Below are 12938 nucleotides of genomic sequence, written 5' to 3' on the forward strand. Positions count from 1 at the left end.
CTATAGAATGCGATCTAATAGGCAGTGAATGAGTGAATGAAATTGTACAATGGGTCTAGAAAATGAATTTACATTAATAAAACAAGGAGCCGAAGCAAAATTATTTAAGGGCTCTTATTTAGGAAAAATGACTGTTGTGAAAGAGCGGTTTAAGAAAAGTTACCGCCACTTTGATCTGGATAACCATCTTACAAAAGAAAGAATGAAATCAGAAGCTAGAGCTTTGCTGAGATGCAAGCTTGCCGGTAATTATGCATATGTTACAATTATATTATTGAGTGATGAGTTTTGTAAGAAGATAGAGTGATATATCATAAATGAGTGCCGACGCAAATTTCGATACTGATCAGTGATCATAGAGAGAGAGCAAGTTTTCGTAAGGTCGGATCAGTGACAGGTTAGGTTAGTTTAGGTTTTTGCTATGCCTTGCAGGCCATTTACAATTTTCTAAGAACGTGCCCTTTCTTCTGAGGTATACCCTAACCTGTCACTGATTCGGCCGTACGAAAATTCTCCTTTTCTCTATGAATCTGGAAGGAAACGCACGGAAATGACATGCAATTGTTTCCCCTCCCTACCGCCTACCCCCTACCGCCTACCCCCTCCAGCCCGCACCTCTCCGCCGGCCAACACTTTCACTGGAACTTTCGACCCTTATTTTCAGTGTAAAGTTGGCATCGGCACTCGATTTTTTGTCATTCTCACAAATTTATTTCTCAGGCATTGTGTTATGTGCGAAGATGCAAAAAGTGTTTGAAATCAAAATGAGTAAATTCTCCTTTGCATGAAACAAAGAGAGCCTGTGTGTATTAAAAAATATATATAAAATTTATTTATTTATATGAACAACCTTTGCAATTACATCTTTTGCAATCTGAATCCCAGATATCATTAGTATGTCTTCTAAATTTTAATAACACATATAAACTGATTTTAGGAAAATATTCGGGGCTAAAAAGGATTACGTTACAGGATAATGGAGAAAGTTATACAATGCAGAACTGCATGCCTTGTATCCTTCACTCGTCATAATTAGGAACATTAAATTCAGATATTTTAGATGGGCAGGGCATGTAGCATGTACGGGTGAATCCATAAATGCACATAGAGTGTTAGTTGCGAGGCTGGAGAGAAAAAGACCTTTGGGAAGGCAAAGACATAGATGGGAGGATAATACTAAAATGGATTTGAGGGATGTGGTGGGATATGATGGTAGAAACTGGATTAATCTTGCTCAGGATAGGGACCAATGGCGGGCTTATTTGAGGACGACAATGGATCTCCAGGTTCTCTAAAAGCCATAAATAAGTGTAAGTAAGTAATAAACTGATTGTTAGTAATATACCGGTAATAGCTTTAACTAAAGGCTCGTTTACAATAAACCGGAAATGAGAATCGGAACGAAAACGAAAACGGTAAAATTGTTAAAATGTATACATTTAAATGTGAACATTCACAATTAACGAAAAGCTTGCCGGAGCCCGAGATCGGGAACAGAGAGTTGGCCAAGTTTCAACTTTGGTGTTCACGTTTCTGATCACAGCCCACTAGGTTCATTCTATTGCCATCTCAAACCTATTTTGTCGTCGTATATTTTGTAGCAAGAAGACTGTGACATAACCTATGCATTATTTTGTTCTGTGCTGTGCATCATGGAGCAAGTTTTATTTGATGAGATTCTAATATTGAAATCCTCACATTTACAATAAGCTGTGCGCCTCATATAAATATGAGAAAATGAAGGAGAATACGTGGCTTTCAATAGCTGCATCTTTGAACACCGATCAGAAGCGAATCATATTTTATTACTGTATTGGTTATATTACACACTACATATTCACGCTTCAATTCAATAACTACTGTTGTGTTCATTTTTGTTCTATTACGAATGTTTCTTCTGTAATTATTTTACGTTATGGTAGACTTAAAATAGGTTGTGATAATAAAGATCCATAGGCATATTTATAGTACCGTACCTAATGAAATGTTTCAGTTGAAATTTCAAAGTTGGTTAACCTGTGTTTATGTTGGCTGCCTTGTACTCATGAGAGAATGCCATTGGTCAGTTATACTGCCCTCCCAAGCCAAAAGGGCGTATCTCAGATCTTGAATATTTTTCAGTATTGAGAATTTAGTGAATGATCAAAGCGCGCCTACTTTTAAAGTTAATTTATTGGAATTTTCGGCATATTCATTATTGAAATATATTCAAAATATATAGAATATAATTTTTAGACTAATTAGCTTACAATTTTATGTACAATTTGAGATACGCCTAGTTTGCTAAGTATTAATATTAATTGTTAAAGATACTGATATGCTTAGCAAATTAGGCGTATCTAATATTGTACATAAAAAACCAGTAAGTGAAATTAATTCTGCTTTATTTTATTAATTATTTTTTTTATTTTATTAAATTACAACACATACTGCATAGCAGTATTGAAAAAAATACTGCAATCTAAGACAAGTATTACCTAGAAAATTAGTGAAGAGACAGGAATTAATTTACCAATCATTCTGTTAATATATTGATGATCAAAGATACAACATTGAAGTTGAAAATAAATGTTTGGTTATATTTACTAAGGTACACAGTTCACCAAATACTTCTACGTAAATTACTGAGGTAAATAAATTAACTAAATAATAACAAGACACTGAAAAGTTAGTTTATACCAAATAATTGATACTTGAACACAATAAAATTTTAGTCATCATTTACTGTAAGATTCTCCCAAAATGTCAGTCTGTTTTTCATTATTCCACCCAAATTGCAAATTATGGCACTCTTTTTTTAAGCAGGGAATCCAACGGGTTTTTCGTTGCTGCTTAGGACGTGGTAACTGTTCCTTCCTTTAGTTTATTTTTCCAGTCAGGAAATGTATGTTGAATGATGTACCATCAAAGTCATTTTTGTACTGCATACTGTATGATTATCTGGAAACCGATATTTCAACCATATCATGCAGACAGGTTCTTGAATGAATCAGGTTCAGTTTATATTGTGATGAGTAGTCAGACCAAATGAAAAAAATACTGAAGCTCCATTGGTAGTACCTCAGTCTGGTAAGATGTTGCTTTCACTGCATCTACAAGGTCTGCAAAATCATATACTTTATATCCACGTCTTTTCACTGACTGTTCTACATTGTGATGAAAGGATCAGCAGCCTGTTTCAAAGTATCTTATCAAAATTTCATTTGAATTCACAATGTAAATCAAAAATGAAAAGAATGTCCAGTTTTTGTTCTGGGCTGTGCAGTTGTCAAACCATAGAGTAATTTTTGAACAATCTATACTTGAAAAAATTGTGGAAAGTGCTTACGATTTCTTCTTTGCTTCTTTTAAAGAGAGCCTCGTGCCAGACAGCTGCAAACAGCTTGCACAATTTTTGTTTTCTCCCAACAGGAACGAAGCTCTCATGTAGACAGTCAAACACTTGTGAATATAGCTACCTTAAATGTATCCAGTCTTGGCAACAAGATAACTTTTTGAAGATCTGCACAATAAATTATTTTGTCAAGCTCTTCCATTTTTTCAGCATCTTCTCTGTATTTGGCCCGAGATTTTGATGCTCTCTCAATATGTGTTTTCCACATTTTACAAGTTTAAAAATTAGTGTCCAAATTTTCATTGTGTGGCTATTATTATACACATTGAAGATATCACAATTTTCACATTCCTCGTGCCCCAGTTTAGCAAAAGATATGTCCATTTCACTGGCTACCATTCGGTACTTTTCATATGAACATTTGTAATTAACATTCTGAGTAATAAAATCTTGGTGCATGGCAGTCAGAGTTATATCACTTGGTAAATAAAGACGATTAGGTGCATGCTCTCTCCGGTAATGTACTAAAGTGATACGGTAGGAGTAAATGAATTTATGTTTCTACGAATAATTTCATTGTCCATTTTGTTGTCTCTAAAATATTTGTGCATATGAACTATCAGTCCCATAGTGATAAAAATAAATATTATGTTACTTACGTGGTGATTATAATGGCGTTTCTAAAATAAGATTGAGTAGAATCAATATTCTGCGTCTTGACTAAGATTGAGTAGAATCAATATTCTGCGGCTTGACTACATAACAACTAACAAGCAAATGAAAATTGAGACATGTTTTCAATTTTAAGCTGGAAAAATTAATCGGAACACACCTTGTATATTAATTTTCATGATAATCAATTAATTAATTATAAGAACTAGGTTTAAATGATGGGAAATAAGCATTCGGGTAGTGGCGATTACATTGCTGAGAACGGATTAAAATACGAAGGATTTGTTACTAATGCAGTTACGTCTAATTTGACTAGAATGGCAAATAGGAAATACTAAGCGAAAAGAACGTATATCTGAGAAACGGCCTTTTTGCTTAGAAAAATGAACTTCCGCCAAATTCGCTTAGGAATTTATATTAATTTTGAGATACGACTTTCATTAAATCACATTTTAAAGGCACAATTCATTGAGAAACGGCCATTTCCTTTAGGAAATAAATATATTAGCATTCGAGCTATCCAATTATGTCAAAAATTGATTTTCAGAAAATCCTTGAGATACGCCCTTTTGGCTTGGGAGGGCAGTATACTCAAATAACATCAGAATGCGTAATATCGACTTTACATATCGTTATTGACATACATATCGATATGCATAGTTGTCTACGTTCTCGGTTAATTGTGAATAAAAAATTTTCATATTCACGTCCTCTGCTTCTCGTTTTCATTCTGGTTCTCGTTCCCGGTTTATTGTGAACCAGCCTTTACTGTTCATTAACATGCTACTACCAGTATATTCTCTGAGATGGTGCTCATAGATTTCACTCTCTACCTTTTAGGAGTTCCTCCTATGTTCCTCGAGTCCCTTATCTGAAAACCTGGCAACCCTATGTCTCTATCATAGCAATATTTTTGGTTTCAATTTTGACCCTCAACTTTATTTCTTTAGTGTGTGTAACTTGTACGGTTTCTCACCAAAAAAAAAAAAAAAAAAAAAACAGCATTGGAGACATGCATTCATCTTGAAATCCAGTTTTAAATAGGAATTGCAATTTATATGTGTAACAACTACTTTTTTTTTTTTTTTTTTAGGTATCTGTACTCCAGCATTATATTTGGTTGATTTTGAGCGGAGACGGATGTACATGGAATATGTGGAGAATAGTGTAACACTGAAAGAACATATCATGAAGATAACAGAGGACATTACTAATGGACATGATAATGTAGATACCCTATCACAGAATTTAAATTCTATAGCTCAAGAAATTGGCAGAATACTAGGAAAACTGCATAGTCATAATATTATTCATGGTGATTTAACAACCTCGAATATGTTACTAGTGAAAGACGGAAAAAATATTCCAACTATAGTTTTAATTGATTTTGGCCTGAGTCATGTAGAATCCAGCATGGAAGACAAAGGTGTCGATCTTTATGTGTTGGAGCGTGCACTGATAAGTACACATGCTAATGTGGACAAACTCTTCACAGTAATTTTAAGTGCGTATGCAGAACATAATAAAAGAGAATCGAAAGAAGTATTAAAGAAGTTGGAAGAAATTCGTGCAAGAGGACGTAAAAGAACAATGGTTGGGTGATGGAAGACTTTGAAAAAGAACCATGTGGCATAAATAACATTCTTATGTAAAAGAAATTAAAATTAAATTTTTGTACACAAGATGCATCTACACAATTCAGCTTTCTGTGCGTGTATGCATGCAATTTGGGGAGGATATTGAAAATCTCAAATTTAAAACATACGTTCATGTTCTTTTAAGATGCGTGTAGATTTTGTGTACCATGTTGAACGTTATTTTCACTAATAAATGAGGAGCATCATTTCAAAATGAGTTTTCTCTGTCTTAGTATATGTATACATGTGAGTTGAATTACTGAGTTATCATAAGTAAAATACGTATATTGTTTGCTTCTAAAACAGAATTTTGCAGCTCAGGAGAAGATGCACATGGTATCTTAACATAAAAGAACAGTTCCAGAAATCATGTTAACTGTCCATAGAGTTATAAATTCGCATACTAACTAGTGATTAACAGTAAATCAACACTTCTGAGGTGTGCAGTCTTGATAATCTGTTTTAACAGTATTGGCTCATTGCTCATTTCTATATGCACAGTTTAGTTCGGCTTCATTAGTAACAGCCGTGTTTTATTTATGATGAGTATATGAACAGCTTATTTCAGAAAGGGACCCAGGGACCAGAGTTACTTTTCTGTAGTTTTGAGGAAAACAACATAAAATGTATAAATTTCGGTTATATATATATATCTTCTATAATAAATAGTGTTAACCTCTATATTGTGCATTCTTCACACTATTAAAACACAAATTTAAGATAATTTACTTCCAGAAAGAAAGTATTTGAAAATTGTTGACAGAGGTTTCTGCAATAAAGTAAAAAAAAAAAAAATTAATATAGAAGTTTTGTTTTTCGTTTTCTTTTAGAGTTTTATTAATGAACGCAAAACAGAATACGACAGTTTAACCTTGAAAATAAATTAGTAATACAGAACTTTCAAATGTAATATATCGATTTTATCAGGATTTTTACAAAAATGAGAAAAATGTTACGTCATTAAAAGTAATTTCACAGTGGTCTGTTTGATACTGATCCTAAACAACAGCTTTTTGAGCATTTTCTGGAAGGAACTCAGAACAATTACGACATTCATAGATGGATGGATACTTATCTGTTGCATTCAACTGGCTGAAATTCCAAAATATCTGAAGGAAAAACTCATTGAAATATATACCTTCTGATAGAATGTTAAAACTAGGCCTTTTTTTTTTTTTTTTCAGAGCGTTGACTAGTTTTGCGTTATAAGAATACCTCGAATTTTCAAAAAGAAGCTCTTAAATATTTTATAACATTTGCAACTTCGTGTTCATGCAAATTAAGTTTCTCGTCTATGATTACCATCAAAACAAAGGTGAGAAATCTCGAACTTGAAAATGATATCACTGTGTGTGTATTAATACTTAGTCCAGATTTGAGAGACTATGGTCTGAAAAACAGACACACTTAACACATTTTTTTTTACTTTGTAACTGCTGAAAGGTTTTTTGATTTTTATATTCAGTGTTGATTATGTTTCTAAATGCAAAATAAATGTATGTTAATAATGCATTTTTGTTTTATTTTGTAAATCATCTCCCGACTCACCTCAGCTCTTATCCGACCCCCAGTTTGGGAACCACTGCCTTAATGTACAGCCTTAGATACAAAAAATGACCGATTTTCTGTAGCAGACACACTCCCCCACTCTTCCTACAGAGCTGCACACTAGATCGGATGAGTCTACTTACGAATTATAGGGGAATGAGTTAGTCTTTTGCCTTGAACTTGGTAGACACACGCCCAACCTTCCCTTCTACTCCTACCCCCTCCACAGAAACGTTGTTCCTGTACTGCACATCGCTAGTGTCTTGACAAAATGCATGAGCTGTACCTTCGAACAGCGCCTGGTTTATATGAGGAAAAAGCTGTTGTATTTATAACCATTAAGATAGACTTGCATGCATGACATGAAATAGCAAGACTTACGTGAACCCTATTAGCTGTATCCAAAGTTACAGGTTGTCTTATGGTGCCAGCATACATGGGTTCGCTTCATGATGATTTATTTTTTGTTTTCATTTCGTTATTTTTCCAATTAACAAATTCAGTGAATAGTCCATTATTTTCATTCCTAGCACTTGGTAGTGTTCGCTGTTTTATCGGCCTTACTAACTCGAGAAATGTTTTTATAACTACCAGTATGTTTCTCATAAAGAATATCATCATCGTTCCTGCAAAAGCTCCTATATGACAGATTTATCAATTTTCAGATTTTTGCTCTATTAAATAACTTAAATAGTGATACAGCAAATAATAAAATCTCCTATATGTAATTATCAGGGAAAGGGATTTGAAGTATTATAAAGAATGGTGAAACGTAGTATAGATATTCGTAGTTCAGTGACTGTCAAGCGAGCTGCGTCACGGCGCATGGAAGAGTACAGTCCACTTCATACAAACTTACACGCAACGTCTGTAAATATATTTCAGAATAAACAAATGGAATAATTAATGACATATAGTGACCTACATACATAATCTGCATTTCTTTTTGAACTGCATGTGCTTTTCTTCGCAACGCACAAGACACCAATAAACAACATTACAAATATACATAATTAAATATGAACCTCTGCATCTTCGTGTGCCAGTGGACATATTGATATTGATAGACAGTTGTCTTCTGTATGGAACTCGCCTCTGAATATGTAGATCCAAACGAAATGGCATTTTCAATTAATGCTATGCCTTGTTATAATAAATTGTAAATATTATTTTCAAATTTTCAAAATACAACTTTGCTCTGTTGCAAGGAAGGAAATTTTGTAACATCTGCAGAGACAATTAGAGAGTACCTGAAACAAGATACGTCAATTAAATTCACATGTTGAATGACGTCATTGGGAAACGTCTTTGTTAGTACATCTGAAATCCGACTAAGAATATCGTATCCATCATTTTTAATCAAAACTTTGTTCATTTTTTCACCAACACGTTTTCCTATTTCACCTTCTACTGCACTCAGTTTATTTACAATAGTCCTCATAATATTTATTTGCTCAACTAGTTCTACTCCTGACTTTCCTAATTGAATAATGGCATCCGGTAAATATCCAAAATTTGACTTAATATCCGTGACTTCTTTCTCGATTGTTTCATCACTTAGCAGTTCCTGGCATATTTGAATCGCAGCCGCGTCATCGGTATCGAAAGACTGGACCACTTTCTTCACAGATTGGAGGTGACGTGCGTAATAATTGCAAGCTTCTAACCATGACCCCCATCTCGTAGGAACTGGACATGGGGGAAGCGACAATTTAGGGAATTGTTTCCTGAATTTTGATACTTGATCTGGAGGTTTTACAAATATAGTCTTTCAATACTGTATTGTTAGTTGGTTTCACTTTCGGCATTGTACCTGCACTTCACCACTCTGAACTGCAAACCTGCATGTTGACGTTCTTATGCGACAACTGTCCCGTTCACCTGTTGTTGACGTGTAGAGACCTGCGAGTATGTCATGGAGGGGAGGACTTGGTATAAAGGGTTGTAAACAAATGACTGTGTAGATGCCAATACTAGCTTTTACTACTCCAAATTCCGTTCCCTAGTAATTATATTTCTTTCTTTCGAAAATGTAAGAATTCACAATCTCCTATGTACCACTGCCATGGAATGAATAAATGTGTTTTTTCTTCCTACTGAAAAATTTTATATTTTGCACAAAGGAGTTATTGTAAGAACGATGACGATGTGTATTATGTGTGCGCATAACTGTGCCTTAGATATCCAATGAAACCACTACACTCCTTATCAGCACGTAAGATGTGTGCAGACAGTGTCTTCTTTCCCTTGTGAGAGGGGTTAGATTCTCTGCATTTGAGGATGGTAGGCAATTTGGAGTATCTGATTCTACAGCTAGAACATGAGTCAGATCATTATCAGGAAATGAGTTGAACACTAGACCAAAGTCTGGTAAGAAACGTGTGTCAATTCGTGAATAGGACATTTGTTTAGTTGAAGCAGAAGAAAGAAATAAACCTGTTTCAATCTGCAACTTCAATTGAAGTAGCTGTGATAGGTTTGTCACTGGTTCAGAATGACTAAAGTTTCAAAATCACAGCTCTGAGAAATCGTCATCTCTGCCCAATATGTGACTCACAGCGAAGAAGACTGATGTATGTACACATATGTGACAAGTCCAGACAATTGCAAGTCAGAAGATTAACTTGAAGGATAACATTCCCTTAATCATTTGTAAACATTCTTGGGCAAATATACTCACCCACAATAGCGATAACACAGCTCAGAGTAATTTTTGTTTTCAGTATACTCTTCATGCTAATCACTATCGTTGATATAAGACATGGTACTTTTTTTTTTCGTTTCTCTTTTTCTGTTTTTTCCGCTTTCTTAAACTATTACGTACACAACACCCATGCCCAAGGCGGGATTCGAACCCACAACCTTTCGGACCAAGCGATAGAGACATGCCGTGCCTCTACCGCTTGAGCTATCCAGGTCAGCATACTGATATATCAACTCAATTCGCAGAATAGGTAAACATCTGTTGGCTCGTGATGAGAAATGTTTGTATTCCTCGTGATTGTTCAGAGATAAATAGATGGCAGTGAAATCGAGTTCTAGACAACTTTGAAATCTACGCACAGGAAACGGAGCCCCACAGTCACCAAGAATCATCCAAACACAAAAATCACATTGTGAGAAAATCACTATTATCACAGTGATTTTTCTGGAGCTGTGATGACAAAACACTGTCATGCTCCACCTCTACTTATTGCACTGCCATAAAGAGATCTGCAGGATGCAAGGCTTTTTCCAAGGGTGGCAGCAGTGAAAGACCACATAACTGATGACCATAGATTATTCCACCTTGCGTTTGCATAGGAAAATATTACTTGTGGCTGGTAATAAGGTAGACCTAATATTTTCAGATGAGGATATAACTGTTGGCAAGTAGTTGTCATCCAAAGGGATACTGATACAATTCTAGGCATGTGGCAACTCAGTTTACCAGTGACCAACGTGTCTTTCATGTTGGGGCCGAATGTCCAGTGACTGTCTAGGTGCTTTGCAAAGGCTTCACAGGAATTTAAATGCAGTACACTACAAGACCATGTTGGAAAATTCCACATTTCCAACAAAATGATGAGGTGGTTTTTGGAGAAACCATGTATCACACTAATGGAAGTAACTGCTAAATTACTATAAATTGTACATCTTGATTACACAACTTTTAACACTGTATCACTTCGGAATATGCATGATAACACCCATTTCCAGCATACTAGCTGAAATATTCTTACACCACATAGAACACACATACATACTAAACAAAGACAACAACAAACACGCAGACAACATCATATATTGGCACAGCTACGTAGATGACATACAAAGGAAACAAAAGACAGATCCAAAACCTACATCAACACATAAACAAAATACACCCAAAACTACAATACACATTAGAAACTGAAAACAACAAATCCATAAATTTTCTAGACATCACAATAACAAAAGTACACAACAAACACACATTCAAAGTATACAGAAAACCCATAACAACAACACACATACACAACACATCCAACCACCCCACACAACACAAACAAGCTGCATTCCAAACAATAGTACACAGACTACTCAACATACCAATGAACCAACAGGATTACAATGAAGAACTAAACACAATCAAATACATAGCACAAGAAAACAGATAGAACCCCAACATAATAGACAACATAATACGTAAGACAAAACAAAACCACAAAGAACAGAAGAATACAACACAATCACAAGAACACAAAAAATACATCACACTAACATACGAAAACAAAAAAACACATAAAATTGCAACCTCATTCAAGAAATTAAATTACAACATCGTATACAGAACAAATAACACTCTACAAAAACATCTCAACACACAAACAAATACAACCACACAGGCGTATACAAACTCAAATGTAATACCTGCAACAACTTCTACATAGGACAGGCAGATCATTTCAAACACGTTACAAAGAACACATCACAGCCATAAGAAAATTACAAAACACCTCCACATATGCAGAACACATCACAAATGCCAACCACACCTACAGAGACATCAACACAGACATGGAAATACTGCACATCCAACCAAAAAGCCAGAAACTCAACACACTAGAACAATATGAAATATACAGACACACGAAAACACACCCCAATGATATTCTCAACACACAACTCAATTTCAAAACACATACACTCTTTGACTCTACACTACGAACGCACCCTCACAGGAAACAAGAGGCGCCAAGACCAACAACGACCAGTTCTGAAGATGACCCAAAATAGGTCGAAACATGTTAATAAGGTACGTTAAAATTTAACACAAGAAAGTTCTTATCATACATATTCCGAAGACTATAAATTGGTTTAAGAGACCATTACTTGCTTTCAGTCATCTGATTAATTTATTTTTAAAATTCAATTAATAAATCTGTTTGCCTTCCCATTCACCAGATCTAAACATCATAGGGAACTGTTAACAGAGCTGAAGAAAATCTATGGATTTTGTTCATTCTGGCAGAAACTCTTCTTATAGAAGAAGCATTGGTTCCAGGCAGGGATAAGTCAAATTCTACAATTTTAGAAATGTTTCTGAATGACAATTGTTGAAAGAAGAAATCCTGGAACAATTCCACCCATCTCATATGGACTTCTTTCTCCTATGTATTCCATTGAGTGACTTTGCACTAGTAAAGAGTCTGAACAACATACAAAACCTCAGAAAACTATCCTTGAAAACGGCAATGAAGCTCTTTGAAACAAAGGTGTCACCGAGCATTACATTGGTCTGCAACTTTTTGGGAGTACCCTGGACAGAAACAGTTGAAACAATCGAGAGCCTAAAAGCAAGATTCCTGAAGAAGGTGCTGTCAGTGTCGAAGTACACACCCAGCAGACTAGTATACGAACTAGCAAAGGAGACCTTCTTCCTGGAGGACCTAAGGTTAAATCTTCTTCTATCCAATACGATGAATGCAGAAATAGTGATACAGAAGCGAAAAATGAAGAGAAAAGAAATCGACCCAGCTTTCTATGGAACAGCAATGATGGTGAAGAGAAGCTGGGAGAAGGCTAATTTCGATCTGAGACACGCAGTGACTCGCCTGGCAGTCCATGGTAAACTGTGTGCTGAAAAGAGATGGCACCACCCGAAAGAGATGGCACCACTGTGTATGTGAACTATGTGGACGAAAGTTGAGACCTACCACTTCGAAGTGTGTGTAAAGAGATAGAGCTTTTTTTTTTTTTGGTAGGTTATTTTACGACGCTTTATC

The 12938-nt window shown here is 35.2% G+C and overlaps 1 protein-coding gene across 1 annotated transcript; it reads left to right on the top strand.

The window, feature by feature from the left end:
- On the top strand, positions 1-7153 carry Tcs5 (TP53 regulating kinase). The gene is made up of 2 exons (XM_069845992.1): positions 1-245; positions 5100-7153. The coding sequence occupies exons 1-2, from the start codon at positions 50-52 to the stop codon at positions 5606-5608; spliced, it is 705 nt and encodes a 234-aa protein (XP_069702093.1). The 5' UTR covers positions 1-49; the 3' UTR covers positions 5609-7153.
- The last annotated feature ends 5785 nt before the right edge of the window (positions 7154-12938 follow it).

The sequence above is a fragment of the Periplaneta americana genome, chromosome 14 (genome assembly GCF_040183065.1).
Source record: "Periplaneta americana isolate PAMFEO1 chromosome 14, P.americana_PAMFEO1_priV1, whole genome shotgun sequence".
Taxonomy (NCBI): Eukaryota; Metazoa; Arthropoda; class Insecta; order Blattodea; family Blattidae; genus Periplaneta; species Periplaneta americana.

Coding starts and splice junctions, on each gene's coding strand:
- Tcs5 (XM_069845992.1), top strand. CDS start 50: ATGGGTCTAGAAAATGAATTTACATTAATAAAACAAGGAGCCGAAGCA. Junction 246..5,099: donor GCTGAGATGCAAGCTTGCCG/GTAATTATGCAT, acceptor TTTTTTTTTTAG/GTATCTGTACTCCAGCATTA.